The sequence below is a fragment of the Anastrepha obliqua genome, chromosome 1 (genome assembly GCF_027943255.1).
Source record: "Anastrepha obliqua isolate idAnaObli1 chromosome 1, idAnaObli1_1.0, whole genome shotgun sequence".
NCBI lineage: Eukaryota > Metazoa > Arthropoda > Insecta > Diptera > Tephritidae > Anastrepha > Anastrepha obliqua.
Window position 1 is genome coordinate 4577040 of NC_072892.1, and position 19071 is coordinate 4596110.

General features: G+C 34.7%; 1 protein-coding gene across 1 annotated transcript; it reads left to right on the plus strand.

Moving 5' to 3' along the window:
* Nucleotides 1-7160: 7160 nt before the first annotated feature.
* On the plus strand, nucleotides 7161-8029 carry LOC129235801 (uncharacterized). Its single transcript, XM_054869840.1, has 3 exons — nucleotides 7161-7300; nucleotides 7361-7619; nucleotides 8021-8029. The coding sequence occupies exons 1-3, from the start codon at nucleotides 7182-7184 to the stop codon at nucleotides 8027-8029; spliced, it is 387 nt and encodes a 128-aa protein (XP_054725815.1). The 5' UTR covers nucleotides 7161-7181.
* Nucleotides 8030-19071: the final 11042 nt, after the last annotated feature.

A 19071-nucleotide genomic window follows, 5' to 3' on the forward strand; every position in this document is an offset into this window, starting at 1 on the left:
TGAACTGGCAAAGAATGACACCGCAGAAGATAGTGACTCCGACGACTCTGAAGTGGAAAATGAAGATCCCTCTACTGAGACCACTGAAGAAGAACGCCAAACTGATGTGGAATTATCTCTCACGGGGGTTGCTCTTGGGAAAATTATTCTGGCGGAGATGAAAAAGATGAATCTTGACTTAAAACTGTGCTCCGCAATAGGGACTGATGCCTGTGCTGTTATGCTGACAGATCGTGGAGCTGTCAACTCGAAAAGTAGCAGAAAACGCGGCAGTAACACCCTGTTTTTCTCACAATCTAAACATCACTATCTCTAAGTCTGCAAAAATTCGAGTGATTAGAATTGTTTGCACCACTATACGCGAAGTTGACAAGTTCTTCAAAAAATCGTTTCCTAAACGTTCAACTGCGTTAGCAAAAAATACTTGGAGAACAACTTATACAGCTATGCGAAACAAGATGGGTTCAATGGCATGATGCTGTTATTCAATTGGCCGCAAAAATGTTAATTGTTAAAGCTTTGACAAAAATAAGTGAGTGGATAAACAAGGAAACAGCAGGGAAAGCAACAGTTCTCATAGCAGCTTTGTGCAAATTTGAATTTATCATTGGGCTTTTCTGTTTATGTGATATTTTATCTTTGACTCATTCACTCACCGTACTGCTTCAGAAAGAATCCATCGATAATGCAAAAGCATCGGCAATGATACAGTAGATACGCTTGTAACTTTTCAAAATCGAAGAGAAAAAGCTGATGCAAACTTCAGAAGTATTTATTCAGATGCAAAAGGACTGGCACAGAAACTTGATATTACAGCGTCAGCATTTGCAAAGATTACTACAGGGTTTCGGTGTACATTCCTTTGTTGGATACCATCTGCGAAGATCTTAAATCACGTTTCTCAAGACAAGTTCTAGACGGTTTCCAATTGAGTTTGCTGCTTCCTCTAAAAGTATATGCGCTTGATACTACTGAGATTGAAAGTCTTATCAGCTGTTTGATGGAAAGATTCAAAGAACTCATATCTAATGACATCGTACAACGTTTAAAGTTCAAAGGCGAGTTGAACCACTGGAAATGTTATTGACAGCAGAAGAGGAAAATTCCAACAAATAAACTTCCAACCACTGCATTGCAAGCTTTGGAGAACTGTGATATGGAAATATTCCCGACTATTCATGCTTATCTCCGTCTATTTTGCACACCTCCCGTGACGAATGCAAGTTCCGAGCGCTCTTTTTCTACTCTCCGCTGCATGAAAACGTGGCTAAGGTCAACGATGCGACAAAAAAGACTGATTGGTTTGGTTTTGCTATACACACACCAAGACATTGAAATCAGACCTGAAGCAGTCATTGAAAGATTCGCAAAACTCGTTTTATAAAATAATTTCACATAGAACGTTTATTCAAAACAAAAGTTCAGGATTCAATAAATAAAGATTTATAAAAAAGCTACATTATATTGTTATAACTTTGTTTCTGAAAAAATTTTCCCCTCCCAAAAATGACCTCTGGATCCGCCCCTGATGTATCAGTGGCCGTTTTTCATGCTAGTTGAAACCTCGGGTTGTAATACAATCAACTGTAGCCATGTGAATAATAGTCTAGCGCTTAGCAGCAACATCAGAGACCTAAGCATTAGGGATGTAGATTTTATTCTTACATTAAGGTGCACTCTATTTAAAGGCGGCCAATAATTTAATGCAAAACGAAACAGTAAAGGAAAGGGGGTTGAGATTGTTCATTCCAAACACAGCTTGTGAGACATATGGTGTGCTCTGAGGTATCCCACTTGAATATTTCGTGGAAGAAATCAAAAAGCATTCGTTCCGATTTCCTATGTGCACCAGTTCACACGCAGCGAGATTAGAGACAATGAAACGATTTTTATTCCAACCACCACGGTAAAAATAGAGTTTTCAAAGACATTCCTCAATACATTAAATTCGAATATACCAAATTGGAGGTGGAGTTCTATATACCACCCCTCCAACAATGTAGGATATCCAAGTGTCCTGCAAACTAAAGATACACGCATGTATACATGTCTCGGTGGACAAGAAAAAATGCAAAACATCGGAGAGGGCGCAGATGATAAACAGGAATATCAAAAAGATATCTAGGAGGAAGACGATAGAGGTCTATTATCCAAACAAGTCGAATATAATTAACGTGTTGATGGTTTGTGAGAGGCATAAATAAGACAAGTGTTTTGCGTGTTCGGCGATTTTATAAAATCGAAAAAAGGAGTATTACCTTGAGTTGTGCGCTGTTTGCGTGAAGCAATACGAAAAAACGCCCGGAATTGTGGAAAAAAACTGCATGGCTTTTACATCATGATAATGCACCTGCTCACTCACCTTTGCTTGCGAGAGATTATTTGGCCAAAAAACAACACCGTTATCATGCCGTAGGCACTGTATTCACCAGATTTGGCCCCCGAGGAGATAAAATAGAAATTGATGAATAAATAAATATAAATAATATTGACCTTATTTTTTTAACACACCTCGTACATATTATACCAAACTTATACCTCCTACATACTACTGTGTCCAAAAAATAAGGTGACATTGTATTTATTTTGAAAATTCTTTATTTATTCTTCCAAATCAATTTCATCCCCTTCAAAGTAATCCCCTCCCGACACAATGCACTTATGCCAACGTTTTTTCCAATTTTCGAAACACTGGTTGTAGTCACTTTCCGGGATGGCCTTCAGTTCCGTCTTCGTTGCGGCTTGAATCTCCTCTATCGTGTCAAAACGGTGTCCCCGGAGCGGTCTTTTGAGCCTGCTGAACAGCCAGAAGTCGCACGGTGCCAGATCAGGTGAATACGGTGGTTGCGGAACGATATGGGTTGAGTTTTTGATGAAATGATCACGAATTACGAGTCCAAAAAATTCAATGTTTTCGGTACCAGTCGAGATTTGACGCGCTTGAGGCCCAAAACATCCTTCAAAATGGTATTGACTGAGCCTTTCGATATGCCAACATCATCAGCAAGGTCTCTAATCGTTAATCGACGGTTTTTCAACACCAAATCTTTGATTTGTTGGACGTGAGCTTCGTCAGTTGAGGTTGATGGTCGCCCAGGACGCTCTTCGTCTTCGACACGTTCACGACCGGCTTGGAACTCACTATACCACTTGTAAACATTTTTTTTAAACATAGCCTCATCACCAAAGGCTTTCTGCACCATCCTCAACGTATCCGAAAATTGATTCCGCAAACAAAATTTAATGCAAATTCTTTGCTCAACAAATTTCGACATTGCAAAAAACGAGAAACTCACTTTTAGCAGCTCACAAAACGACGCGTATCTCAAACAGTAAATGAATATTTCACATGAAATTTGACATAGATGTCACTCACAGTACTACCAACCTAAAAAAAAAAAGAATTCTCCTAATCCTTCAAAGCGCGCAGTTTAAAATCAAATGTCACCTTATTTTTTGGATACAGTAGTACATTATAATCATGAATTTAATGATTATCATGATTTTAATGACGAGTTGAAGAAACTGCGATCCCTAGGCGTGTATGTCAAGTGAGAAAGTGTGGCATAACTACATCTAAAGCAAGTATTACATCGTATGATATTTGAGGAGCGCAAGCAATAACCGATGCCTTCTCTAAAAGCGATACCTGCGCCATCGTAATTTTTTATGAACACACCACCGAAAGAGATGAAGCTTCACAAGAGGCTTTGCCCGTGGCTAGTGGCAGCAGCAATCAGGACTTTGCTACGATAGGTGATAGCTGTGAAAGCTCGGAAACCAAAACTGTGTGGTTGGCGCCCAAAGTGGGGCAAGTGTACAACCTTCGTTGTCCAAGTTTGGATTTAGCCAACACATTTCGAAAGGCTATAATTCATCCATCACAGTCGTGCTGTTAATATCTCGTGGATCCTGTTGCACAAAACTGCATTCGTCCTATCTGCTCTCATCTCGCTTTCTTCGTTGTTGTGTTGCCTACGTCATTACAGGGCTAGGAGCATTTTTCGTCATTGCTAACATAAGCATACCTAGCAGATACTTAAACAATCAATCAAATAAACAATCATATCCCGTATGAATACTATTGTAGCGGCAATTAGAGATTAAGAAGACAAATAATCGCACGCTTAAGGGGACCGTCTAGTTTAGCACTTTCAAAAAATCAATTTTTTTTTTACATTTTTCGAAAGTATATGTATGTAGAAATATTGTGTTTAAATTTCAGAGAGTTCGGAGCAGTGTAAATATATTTTTTTCTTACCTGAACATCACTGCCTAGAAGCGCTTGCCTGAGCGCGCAGACAGGTATATGCCCTCTCTCGACCCCTCGATGGGCTAATCCCTTTGTGGCAATAGGGGCAGCTGCTGCTTCTTGCGGTGTAAGATATATTGTCTCTTCTGACTTATTCTCTTAGAAAGTAAGCAGTATTATTCACTTTTTGGAGCAAAACGAGCCTTGAATCTCGTCTACTGCTACTTTACATCAGTTTCGCTTTTGATTTCGTGCAAGCAGGATCGATACTAAAGTGGTGCACAAGTCGACATATATGTGCTTTCAAGTCATTTGCTAAATTCACACAACAATGCAGTGTTTTGTTCTCAACTAACATTAACAGGCAATAGCAGCTAGAGAGAAAACCAAATCATGCTTTTGTATGACTTGTTTCTCTCTCAGCATTATCACAACACACATATTTCGGCAAGATAGCAAGAAAAGCAATGACACTGAAAGGCAATGAAAAACAATTCAATTCAAACAAGTGAATTGTGTCAAATGTGGATTATTTACTTACATGAATTCCTGATATTTTAAAATCAAATATGCAGTTAATGTTTGGTATGATGGTTTTGTAGAATAAAAATTAAATTCTGATTAATATTTGAATGTAACTTACACTTTGCCTGCAAATATTCTTCTGCGCACTTTATTGGACTTTTAGTTTACTAAAAGCTGTCTTATTTCATAACTTCAATAGCTTTAAAAATTATTCATCGAAAGTTTACCGTTATTTATATTATTAATATTCTCCCCTTAATACGCAAAAGTGCGCGGGGAACGAAGAAATGTGTATGTTTGCAATTTTCATACATCTCGAAGGTGTGCTAATATACACTACGTACATACATACATATGACACCAATTCACACATTGTACTTGAGCTTGTATGAGAATGTTTTTCTACCATTGCCATGCAAGCATATAAGCAGCGTCGTGCAATTCGTGCACTGTCGATAGAGCCGAAGTAGTATTGCTTGTTGAAGACAGTTTTTCTTCGTTGCTGTTTAAGTTGTGTGTCTACATTGCTTTTTGTCTTCACAAACAGTGTCACATGCAGTGATGGTAAATGTGGGGAAAATTCCCTACATGTAGGGATTTTTGTCGAAAAATTTGGGTGTAGGGAAAAGAAGGACAGATTTTTTTAAATTCTGTAAATGTAGGGAATTTTCAAGAAGGACAGAAACAATTTTAAAATAGCGGGGTAAAATTAAAAAAGTTCATTTAAAATAAAAATCCGCAGTAAGATTTCATGCCAGACTTCTTTTCCTTATGGCTGCATACTTTTAAAAGCGTTAATACGGCAGCATTGCCTTTTTTGCTTCGTTAACGCTAGCACGATTCTTTCTTTGTCCCACGTTTCTGGTGCTTTTCACTTTTGAAGTAAGTTTGCAATTATTTTAGTTTCAGCTTTTTTTATATTTAAAATGCATATATTTTACAGAAATGAGCTCTTCGACTGACTCTTCGGAGGAACACCAGGAAAAACAATGCAAGTATCGGAAACAAAAGTTCAATAATAAGTGGCTTGACAACGAAATTTTAGTGGCTAGTTTGAAGCTGTGGCTAACGATCCATTCAAATGCAAATGCACTGCGTGCGACAAAGTTTTGAGCTGTGGCAAGTCTGATTTACAGAAGCACGCCGAAACAAAAATGCACCAAAAAATACTAAGGCAATTAAAAAGACATCTAAAATAAACAGTTTTTTTTAGAAAATGCGAGTAAACCAAATGGCTCCAGAAATTTCGAAATAAGACTTAGCATGTTCTTCGCTGAGCATAATGTCGCGTTGCAAGTGGTGGACCATTTAATCCCCCTATTAAAAGAAATCGTGCCCGATTCTGCAATAATAAAAAAATCTGAGCTTGGAAGAAAGAAGTGCACCAGCATAATAAAAAATGAATTGGCAAAAGAAGAAAAAGACAATTTAGTTAAAAAATTAAAAGTAATCAAATTTTCCATAATGATCGAAGAGAGCACAGACATCGCACTCAGTAAGCATATGTGTCTCATGGGGAGATTTTTCGACGAGGAAAGCGAGCGGCTTCTGGTTAAGCTGATGGATCTAATTCCAATAAGAACTGATTGCACTGCAGAAGCTCTGTACGGAATTTTTAAAAAATCTTAATCAAACAATTAAATTTTGACGTTGCAATTGCCTCATTATAGTGTAAACACAGGAGAAAAAAATGTAGGGAATTTCGTAGGGAAAATTTGTTGTAAGCGTAGGGAAAAGTAGGGAATTTTTTTGGGCTCTGTAGGGATTTTTCAAAAAACCATTTACCATCACTGGTCACATGCAATGTGTGACTTGTTGCTTTGTAATAAGCAAGTCATTTGTGCACCACTATAATCGATACGTTCGTCATGGGGACAGGCAGCAGAGCAAAGAGAGTTCGTTCGAAACCATTTAACAAAGGGCATCCATTCCGTGGTAATCAGTTTTCAGACGAAACAAACACTGATTATGCGAGTAAATCAGCAGAAAAATTGAAGCAATCGAACGATAAAAGTTTCGACGTACGTAACCATCCGACGACTGAATACAGTATTTTAAATTTTGCAAAAGTGTATAAAACATTCTCAAAGTATGGGCAGAGAGGATTAGGTTTTAAAGTGTGTTTGAGTTGCGAGTGCGGAGGTAAGTATATTGGCCCCTATTATGAGCAACATTCGATCTTCGACTGTAGTCGAAAGTGCTGATCGAACGAATTTTCATTTGGTATTATGGTGCTCATTCGTTGAAGAATAGGACTATTGTGAATTTCGATCGCTCGACGCATTTACAATAGATAATTTTTTCTCAGCTGATACAGCAAATCAAAATAAAAGACAACCCGATTGTGTTGAAATTCTTTGCTAACATTATTTTTAAAAGTTAAAAAAAAGTAATTTATGTGAAAATGAGTACAACGGAGTTGTGGTTCGACGATTCATCGGACGATGAAAGATTAGTGGAACTAGCTAGAAGTAGAAAACAGTTGAGGGACGCCTCCAACCCCCTAGAAATGGCTTCCACTGAGTAAGTTCAAAAGTTTCAAAATGTGTTGACGTACTTAATATTACAGAAATTTCCTTACAGATTTTTAAAGAACTTTAGATTATCTAAAGAGGCGTTTGTGAACCTACTGTCCACTACAGAAAACCAGTTGCAGCAGTGCACCCGAGCCAAATCGATTCCTAATATTTTAAAGCTAGCCACAGTTCTGCGATTTTGTGCTCAGGGATCGTACCAATTGAGTATTGGTAATGAAGGTATGATAGGACTTGCTCAACCCACTGTGTCTATTGTGCTATCAGAAATAATAGATGTCCTGGAAAATTATATTTGCCAAAGATGGGTAAAATTTAGTAGCACAGAGGCTGATCTGCAACAAAGAAAAGCACATTTTTATAGCAAATACCCAACGATGATGCTGAAGATATTGAAGTGGAGTCAAATAACGGAGAAGCAGAAAACATAAGAAATGAAATTCTTAGAATATTATAAAAAAATCTAAAAAGTATTAAATAGAAACCTTTATGCCACAGTTTCTGTTTTATTTTTGTTATAAATTTTCTTTATTCAGTTATTCGTTATTCGAAAAAAATATGTATTTCAGTTCTACGTATTTCAATTTGCTATTTAGTTCAAAATCAATCTCATTTCTTTAATAAAAAACATTAATTCATTTGTTTAACCTACTTTAAATGTATACAGTCTTTTCCTTATACTAATATAAAACAAAAAATATCACTTCAGTTTCCTTAACACTAAGTATAAAAATTATTTCGATAGCAATTTCTTTTTGATCTCTAAAATCGCTACTTTTAATTGTAGTTTTGATCTGCGGTCTTGTTGCTTCCTCAGAACTTCTTCTTTGTAAACGCGCAATTTCTCCCGTTTTAGTTGCAAGAGTTCGTCGGTTGCGTTTTTTTTTTTACTCGTAATTTTTTTTTGAGTATTTCGCTGTTTCTGCAGCACTTTGCTTGATTTTGTGCAATGTAGATATCATTTGTTCATAAAATTGTTTTTGGCCATCAGTCTGCAACTCCAGTAACCTCAATCTCTCTGCTTTTTGAGACTTTTTGTTTGTTCTGGTTTTTCCTGCTGGCTCCTCGTGAACATTTAAATTTAAATCGGCTTCACTTTCCTCATAGTTTTGGACCAGAAGCTCTGGGCTGGGATTTGACGCGGACAAAACTGTGAACTGGTCACTGGTAGTTGTATCCAGGGCAAATTCCACCCCAGGCGGATTTATGCAGACATCAAATTGCAGCAAACCGATTATGCTTTCTTCAGTATTTGAAAGTCCCTGAAGTTTGTTAGGGCCCCCACCTGTTGCTCGGAGCTCAGCTTTGTTTTGCGACATTTTTTTTCGCTTTTGACTTCATGTCAGCCCATACCTGCCAAGGGAAAAATGTACTTATATAAACATCACACAAAAAAAAAACCATTATTAACCTTAATCCATTTTGCTGCCGTTCTAATTGGTGGTCCCAAGCAATTCACCTCCGTTGTGAATTCTTCCCATTTTTTTGCTGCAAATCCCTTTTGCAAATTGTGGATTCTCTTCCATTAATGCAACTAGTTTTTCTAGTTGCTGTTTGGTACTCACGACTTTCGACCTGCATAAAATTAACAAAATTAGTATATATTTATTATTTGGTTACTATAAAACCATAAATAATCGCAAACAACTTACATTTTAACAAGTTTACCCACAATACGCAACACAGTCGAAAGCAAAACTGCATTCGACTCTAAATTCGGTATTCAACGAAAATTTCGACAGGGCTGCACCGCTCATAATACCAAATTGACATTCGATTTTCGATCTTCGACAACCAACGAATATCGAAGATCGAATGCAACTCATAATAGGGGCCATTGATTCATGTCCGATGATTGGAACCGGTTTTGAAATCAATCGACGTCTAGTGTTTGTGATGCGTTTACTTGGAATCGGTTTAGCTGCGATAAATAAATTCTGTGATCTAATGGAACTAGGCTACGGAATGCATAAAACTGCTTACTATCTCATTCTTGACACCATTCTAGAGTCAGTTAACGCGATTTTCGAGCTGGTCACAAAAAAAGTTTTTGCCAGCCATGAGCAGCATGGAAAGACAAAAAGGACACGTTGGAGTACTTAGCCTGGTATGAATTACATCAGCCTAATTGCCAAGCAAATCACGAAGGAACAGTTGGATTGATGGAAGTCAAAGGTATCGATCTTACTAAATCAGAATTGCTCGAACGGTGTTTGGGTGGAAATGAAAGTTTCAACAACCTTGTCTGAAACATGGCGCCCAAACACCTTTACAATGGGAAAAAAGTGGTAGAAATTGCGTGCAAAGTTGCAGCATGTCAATTCAACGAGGGTAAAAAACCATTACTGAAAATTATGGACGTAATGGGTGTCCAAATTGGCCCGGGTGCTGTCGAGCACATCAGGAAGAATGATAGCGAGCGCGTCAGCAATGCGAGTCGCTGCAGCTTGGAGTCTTCAAAAGAGGCCAGAACGAAAAGGAAACGAGCTCAATTGCAGAAGAATGATGAAATGGAGAGTTGACAAGGTTTCCCTACGGTGCAGGCATTGCTGATTGAGTCGAGGTAAGATTTTTTTTTCAATTTTATATTAAAAAAAACTTTAAACGCGTTTTTCTCAAAACATCGTTTTAAAAATGGTACCAAGGAGTTTACAAAAACTGTTAGACCGATTCTTTTGAAATTTAAACCACATAATCTACACATACTAAACGAGGTAGTCCACCTATAAAATATTAAAATTTTGCATTGTTACTAACTGTTTATTTAAAAAAACAGCGAAAAAAATTGCATTTTTTTTAATTTTTGTCCACCATTTTGATATTTTTCGATAAATATTGATTTTATAGGTGGATTTGGTATACTAAATCTAACCCATTTTGATTTTTTGGTTTCAGACTAGCCGTTCCCGAGATCTGCTTGGTACCGTTTTGCATTTCGATTTTAAGGCGTTTACGCGAGTTACATATATAAAACCAGTTACATATATAAAACCAAGCATAGATGATTTCATTGCAAGTATAACTAAAGACAAAATGTAATATTAAACCAACTTCCGTTTGTTTGCAAAAATTATTATTAAATTCACAAATTAAATTTATTTTTCGGTCGCAATTCCAGGAATTGCAACCGTTCCAAAATTAACTAACTTTACTGTCCACTACAATAAATATTGTAGTATCAGCATTTCCGTTCCCACACTAAAATGTAATATTAATAAGTATTTTTTCATAAGCCAATGTAATTTAGCAAATAAGAAAATAAAATTGTAATATACCGAGTAAGCAAATATATATACATTTGTAAGCTTTGATTTTACCTGAAGTAAAATCATAAAGCCAGTCTGATTCCTCCCTTCCATTGGAGTAGATTGTTGTATTAAAATAAATAAATAAATTTTAATCAAAAACAGTTTTTAGTTTTTTTTATCGCATTATAACGGCAAAACACGTAAATGGCGCAGTCGGTAGGATCCTTTTAAACAGTAAAAAAAGGATCCAGTGAAACGAATTACGGGAAATAAAAATAATAAAAATAATTTTTATAAACACCCAACCTAATCCTGCGAATCCGTAGCCAACTCAGGAGTTGACCGGACCCTCCAGGGTATAACTAAACATACGATAACTAAAACCAAAAAATAGTGCAGTGAACATCTTTGCAAATTATACACCACTAAAATAAATAGTGCAGTGACAATTTAGGCAATTTGAACACCACTAAACCAAAAAATAGTGCAGTGACAATTTAGGCAATTTGAACACCACTAAACCAAAAAATAGTGCAGTGAACATCTTTGCAAATTATACACCACTAAAAAAAAAAAAAAAAAAAAAAATAGTGCAGTGAAAATTTAGGCAATTTGAACACCACTAAACCAAAAAATAGTGCAGTGAACATATTTTGCAAATTAGACACCACTATAAATTTTTTTTTCTCTAAAACTGTATACTAAAAGACAACAAACATTCGACAAACGGAGAAGGATGGAGGAGCAGACTCATATTACCTCCGTCAGCGTGGCCGAAGAACTGGCCAGGAAAGATCAGCAGTTGGAAAGCTTACGACAAGCCTACCTAGATTTGCAACAGCAGACGCACCAACTACAGCAACAACACCAAATACAGGATAACGGCAAAAGAGAAAACATCTTTAAAATGATAAACCACATGCCAACATTTACCGGGACAGGAGAAGTCACGGTCAACAGCTTCTTCAGTAGCATAGAATACCTGTTATCAACCATACAAGAGGAAAGTCTAAAAAAGGAAGCAGTCCGAACAATATTCTACAAAGTCATACAAGGACAGGCCAAGGACGTCATCATAAATATACCGACACCAGACAACTGGCAGCTGATTAAAAAACTGCTAAAACTTAGATATAGGCCAGATACGGAGCCACATCAAATATACAAAAAAATTAACAACTTATGTGTAAGAACGGTAAGTGAACTTGCTATAGAAATTCAGAATATTAAATATAAAGCGGACGAATTAGTAATTTACCATAGGGACGATCATGGCATAGATTTGAGTAACATAGATAGTATATTAATAAATACAATTAAAGAAATGTCGCAAGGCACCTTGCTCGATAAAATATACGATATGAGGGATTTAGGCAACATATTGGACATAATGACCAGACGTAGATACGAAGACAGTTGCATTCGACCAGAGTATAGAAAATTTAAGGTGAATAAATACAATAATGCAAATATGAATTATAATAGAAATCAGAATGAAATTCAAAGCTATAACCGCCCTAATAATTATAATAACAATTTTAATAAATATAAAAACAGGTATGATAATAATTATATGAATAGAAATTTTAATTCTGGACATTTTAAAGTCCCAAAAAATACTTCAGGAAATTTCCAAAGGTCTCCACAGGTAGGAAATCCCAGGGCAAATTCCGGCCATTATCGCTGGAATCAAACCGGGCAAAACCGGAGCGAGCCGATGGAAATAGATAATATCGAGGTAAATCATTTTCAAAGAATTCCACAGATGGGAAACCCCAGGCCAAATGTCAGCCAAAATCGCTTGACTCAACCTAGGCAATATCTAAGGGAAACAATGGAACATAATGAAAAAGATAACAATGTTAGAGAAAACCAAAATCACGAAAATATTTTTTTTCGGAAACAACCTCAGACTACTTACCCCACGTAAAGTTAACAATTAATAATAAAGAATATAATGCATTAATAGATACCGGTACAAACATAAGTTTAATAGACAATGATATGAAAGAATTTAAGAAAATATTACTTACAAAACCAATTGAAATCAGTACAATAAATGGAAAGGATATAATAAGATATGAAGTGTTAACAGACGCACCTAAAGAATTTAACGTAAATGAAAATGCGAAAGTCAGGTGGAAAGCGACGAGATTGAAAGGACGAAAATACAAATTTATCATAGGCATTGATTTAATGAACTGCTTTAAAACAGTAATAAATCTAGAGGATGGTCACATATCCTTCAATAATAGAATAACAAATTTTACAGTAAACCCATATAAAAACATCCAAGTTTACACACTGGAAGGATCAGACTATGACTGGGACAGAATTCAATTGAACCATTTGAATACAGAAGAATATAGAGAAGTAAAGGACATATTGAATAGATTCAAGAAATTTTTAGGTACAAAATACAAAGGAAAGGATATATCGCCAAGACACCAACGATGGATACTCAAACTAGGAGAGTACGATTTCGAAGTAGACTATATAAAAGGTAGAGAGAACAAAGTAGCGGATTTTCTCAGTAGAATAGAAAAAAGTGAAGATAATATTTTAAAATATGAAGATGATGACAGTTCCAATAGCATAAACCTAATTTCGCTCGATGGGGAGGAAGACAACGTAAGCATGGCAACAGTACATTCAGCATTCATTTTTCAATTAAGGAAGAGATAGTGAACAAGTATAAAACTCAGATTATACTTACAAATAATAAAACAGAAGAGTTTAGAGAGATACACGGAAAAAGGATAATTTTTATTGCAGAGTGTGATTTTGAACAAATGGGAGAAATTTTCAGAAGATGTATTTTAAAAGGAAAAATTGGAATATTTTCGGAACTAACCGACCACAGCTATAACATAGTACAAGAAAAACTGATTAGTATGTATTCGAATGACAAACAAATTAATTTCACTAAGTGTACTACAAGGGCTAGAGATATAGAAACAGAAGTAGAAGCAGTCAAGCAAGTATCATTGTATCACGTTAGGGAAAGCATGCATTCAGGGATACTCGAAACATATAACCAACTTAAGAATAAAATTTACTATCCAAAACTCATGGAGGTAATTCAATTGGTGATTAATCAATGCGAGATATGCCAAGAAGTCAAGTACGATAGAAAACCAATAAAACCTAAACTTATAGTCACAGAAACACCCTCAGACAAAAATGAGATCGTTCATATAGACACATATGTAATGAAAAGGAATTATTTTCTAACAGTAATAGACAAATTTTCTAAATTTGGGGCGGCATACCCGTTAAACGATAGAAACCACGTTACTCTTATCGAGCAATTAGAAGATCATTTCGCCAAAATAGGAAAACCAAAGAAAATAGTGGCAGACAATGAATTTAACACAATTCGAATAAAAGAATTTTTAGAAAAAGAGAACATTGAGTTACATCTAACTAAACCCAACAGTCACACGGGTAATGCAGACATAGAGCGTTTGCATAACACAATAGCCGAAAAATTCAGGATATTATATAAATTAGAGAAAAATATTCCAATAAAACAATTGATTCAAAAAGCAATTAGAAGTTATAATGAGCGCCACCACTTAAGCATTAAATGCACACCTAGTGACGTACATTTGGGAAAAATTGAAAACGGTACAGTGAAAAGGAATTTAGAGGAAAATAAAAGAAAAATAATTGAAAAATTAAACAGATCTAGGGAAGATTACAACGAAAATAGGGAAGAAGGATTCATTAAGAACTACAAGACAGTTAGGCATAAAGAACAACCTAAATATAAAAAATCCAAATTAGATAGAGTGCATCATTGCAACATCAAACGGCCTCTTAAATTTACAGCTATGGACAATACTGACGATACTCTTATGGACACAACCGATTGAAGGAATAATGAATACCAAACGAATTACAGAACAAAAAGGATTTGTAGACATTTATATCAATAGTCAGGAAATAGTTCAGGAGACGGACATAATATTACATATCATAAATTTGCATGATATCAAAACCATTTTGGACAACATGACAGAAAATATAAAATTAATGAGGATTGATAATAAAGAAATGCTTAATTTAGAACTAAGTGACGCTAAAAATAAATTATTGACATTATTGCCAAGACAAAATAGGCAAAGACGAGGATTAATTAATGGAATAGGAAGCATACAAAAATGGTTATTTGGGACTATGGACGACGAAGACAGACAAAACATACAAAAACAGTTGTTCAATATTGATGAAATTGTTAACAATAATAATCAACAAATTATAATTAATGACTATTTTAATATAACTATAAATCATTTAAAAATGGTAATTACAAATGACAGACAAAAAATTCAAGAAGAACTAAATTCTATAAGTAAGTTTGTAGAAACAGAAAATAATAAAAGTAGATATTTAGAGCAATTAAGTAATATACAACTAATAAAGAGTAGAATAGAGCATTTGCAAGATAATGTAATTTCTGCAAAACATGATTTGGTACATCCAAGTATTCTAACCAGTAACGAAATTAAAAAATACAATATCGATTATAATAAGTTGAAATATATACAGTGTGGTACAACATTTGTTAATGGGACATACTTAGTTTTAGGAGTAAAAATACCTAAAAATTTCATAATTGTTAAATTAAGAACTATTGTTCCACTACCCAATATTCACAATAACGAAATAGATGCTATTATAGAAAAAAGCTTCGAGTTTGAAAATAAAACATATAGATTTGAAGAAAATAAGCATTTAAAAGACTTAAAATTAAGCACTCATTGTATAATAAAAAATAACTGTCAACTAGTAAGTAACAAAGATTTCGAAATTATACAACTAGATATAGACACAATTGTAATTAAGAATGCAATGAATGTCAGTGTTAATGAAACTTGTAACTCCGAAAAAGTTATGTTAAACGGAAACTATTTAATAAATTTCAGTAACTGTTCAATAAAAATTAAAGACTATTACTTTTCAAACACTATCGAAAATATAAAAGAAAAACAAATTATCGAAAATCCAAATAGAGATCAGAATTTTACACATAAATTAACCTTTCAAGAAATTGAATTACAGCAAAAAAAAAATAATGTAAAGAATATTAAAGCATTAGATTATCATACAAAATTAACATATGGATATAATTTTTTTATAATAATTATAGTACTTATTTTAATTGTGTTAATTCTGACTAAACATAAACAGATAAAAATAAAATTAAATCAAAGAATTCAGGAGAATTCTAATCTAAGGGAGGGAGAAGTTACATATATAAAACCAGTTACATATATAAAACCAAGCATAGATGATTTCATTGCAAGTATAACTAAAGACAAAATGTAATATTAAACCAACTTCCGTTTGTTTGCAAAAATTATTATTAAATTCACAAATTAAATTTATTTTTCGGTCGCAATTCCAGGAATTGCAACCGTTCCAAAATTAACTAACTTTACTGTCCACTACAATAAATATTGTAGTATCAGCATTTCCGTTCCCACACTAAAATGTAATATTAATAAGTATTTTTTCATAAGCCAATGTAATTTAGCAAATAAGAAAATAAAATTGTAATATACCGAGTAAGCAAATATATATACATTTGTAAGCTTTGATTTTACCTGAAGTAAAATCATAAAGCCAGTCTGATTCCTCCCTTCCATTGGAGTAGATTGTTGTATTAAAATAAATAAATAAATTTTAATCAAAAACAGTTTTTAGTTTTTTTTATCGCATTATAACGGCAAAACACGTAAATCGCGCGGCCACCATTTTGTACAATACATTAAAATGCAATAAAATGAATAAAAAAAATTTTTTTTTACACAATTTAAGACTTTATTTATTATATCTAACAATATCTATATCTGTATCTTTCATTACATACTCAAAAATAATTCCCAAAAATAGCTTTTTTTTAGCGCATGATCTGGACGGTCCCCTTAATTTCAATGTCATTTAGGAATTTTGGAGTCCTATTTCAAACAAGCACTTTCCGTGCAAGACGACATCGAGGATTTCGATCCTTCCGATAATGGTCGAGCCGAATTAGAAGACAGCTATGTAGCTGTAAAACTTAACATACAAAACCAACTTGGGGAGAATTAAAATGTTACGGTGAATTACACTGAAGCGGCTTCAACATCAGCAGTCGGTAAAACGTCACATCTCCCGAAGTTGTCGCTGCCTACCTTCAACGTGGACTATGCTGAGTATAAAAATTTTATAACGCCCTTTACTCAAATAATTTCACGTGAATCTGGATTATCGAATACAGAACGTTCCAAAGGCATTCGATAGACTCAAGGAACGATTTGATAATCCGACTTTGATATTTTTAGAAGGAATCGCTTTATTGTTTACACTTCAACCTGTTGACGAATCGAATGCTCGCAATTAAGAAGCCTAGTAAATAAGGCATCCGCCATCTTTAGTTCGTTGGAATCACTGGGTTCAAGTTCTGAAATTGCGCAAGCCAGGCTAATCTACATCGTCATAGGCAGATGTGACAACCAGACTTGCAATAAATGGAATGAGTCACTTGACTACAAATCGCTTCCTACTTGGTCCACATGTACTCAGGTTTTAGAACGCCCACTGTGTGGAGACTAAAGTACGAGTAAGAGGCATAATCAACTGCGAGTTTATTATCAATATTTTTCAACTAATAAACAGTGAACTCGACGAAATATTCAAAGAAAAAGATAAAGTTACCCAGAGGCTGTCTTAGGCAGAGAAACTGTGAATGAGATCAGCGATTTAGAAGATGACATAGCTTTAACACCAGGTAGCTTTCAATTTTATTTCATACTCCTATATATTTATTTAACTCGTACATATCTTTATTTTATACGCGGATATTTAAAAGAAAACAATTTATCTTCATTCACAAATCCAAAAAAAAAAAAAAGAAAAACGGCCTTGGAGCAGCATATGGATGAGAAAAAGAAGTCTGTTAATAAAAATGGAACGATACACGCTTAAACACACATTGCAATTATTAAAATTCACTATAAAAATGGTGAAAATTTGGCAGAGATCGTGAAACACCTTGTCGGACCGCAATACAGAAATTGGTGAAAAAGTTCGAGCTGTTGGGACCAGTTAGTAATGTGAAGAATAAAACCCGTGCACGGCCGATCATCAACAACGTCGTGTCTTCGCTGATTGGGTCGTTGAAATGCATGAAAATTATCCGGAATTCCATCGAAAAATCATCTTGAGTGATGAGGCCCATTTCCACCTCGATGGCTTCGTGAACAAGCAAAATTGTCGGATCTGGGGCTCAGAAAATCCAAGAGTTGTTGTTGAAAAGCCTCTCGATACTCAACGTGCGACTGTTTGGTCCGGTTAATGGTCCGGCGGAGTCATTGGACCTTACTTTTTCGAAAATGAAGCTTGAGTAATTTTTTTTTTAATTTTTGTATGTAAAAGAAGTTAAATAAAAAGCCTACAAATTTTAAATGTCGTTTTTTCATTTTTTTAGACCGCCGGGACCCCTTACGTGAGTCTTAAGATTCGTATCAACCAAAGCGGTTGATTTCATTTAATAAAATATTTAAAAAATAATATTTTGTCCTTTAATCTAAGTATGGAGACTTAGAAGATGCAAGTCGTCAAATAACGTTTACAAAACGTACAATTGTATTACGTAAATCGGGGCTCTGTGAAAAGTGTTCATCGCGCGCTCAAGACAACTTATGGTGTACATAACCGTCTTGTCGAACGCACTATTCGGCAAAATTGAAAATAATTTTTCATGTATGTGTATGTATTTTTGATTTAAATGGAATATAAAGATAGAATGCATTTTGAATGATATACCAGGTTACACATGTCAGCGAGCTGGTAGCCCTGCAACTAGATAGTGTTACGAGCAATCTGACATCGACATACCCGAGTTGCGGACAGTGGAGATATCTCCTGACCAATCGAGGAGAGTCGCACATAACGTAAACGGAGACGGTCTCAAATACACGATATAATACATATAAATACCTGCATTAGTTTTATACTTTTAAATATACTTTGTTTTAAATAAACATAAAAACCGATTCATTTAATTTTTGTAAATACATAAACGCTCTGTAAGTACAAGCAAGTTAAAAGAGGTGTCCTGACACATACTTAAAAAACTTGGAACCGATCCTATTGAATTTGTATTAGAATAATTGATTCCTCATACGGATTTTCGCTTTGTGGACAAGTTTCGTGGGACGTATCTAGTAGATGCGTCAATGAAGGTTTTTTCTAAGAAATCCTCAAGAACAGCTCCGATTTTGATGACTTTGCTTTCTGAATTTTTTTATTTTTTTTTTATTTAAAATCAGAAACCTATGAAGAGGGGGAAATAATTCTTTATATTGTTAAAATAATTTTTATACAATTAATATAAAAAATATAGTTATGCATTACTTTTCCTCACAAAAATTGTTCATACATTAGTTGTAATATAAAAAATAGTTATCAAAATAAAATTTTCAGTAATAATATAATATTTAAAACCTAAAAATACTTCATA

Excerpts from the sequence above, each read along its gene's own strand:
- LOC129235801 (XM_054869840.1), top strand. The coding sequence starts at position 7,182 with ATGAGTACAACGGAGTTGTGGTTCGACGATTCATCGGACGATGAAAGA. Across the intron at positions 7,301-7,360 it reads CTAGAAATGGCTTCCACTGA|ATTTTTAAAGAACTTTAGAT; the intron begins GTAAGTTCAAAA and ends ATTTCCTTACAG.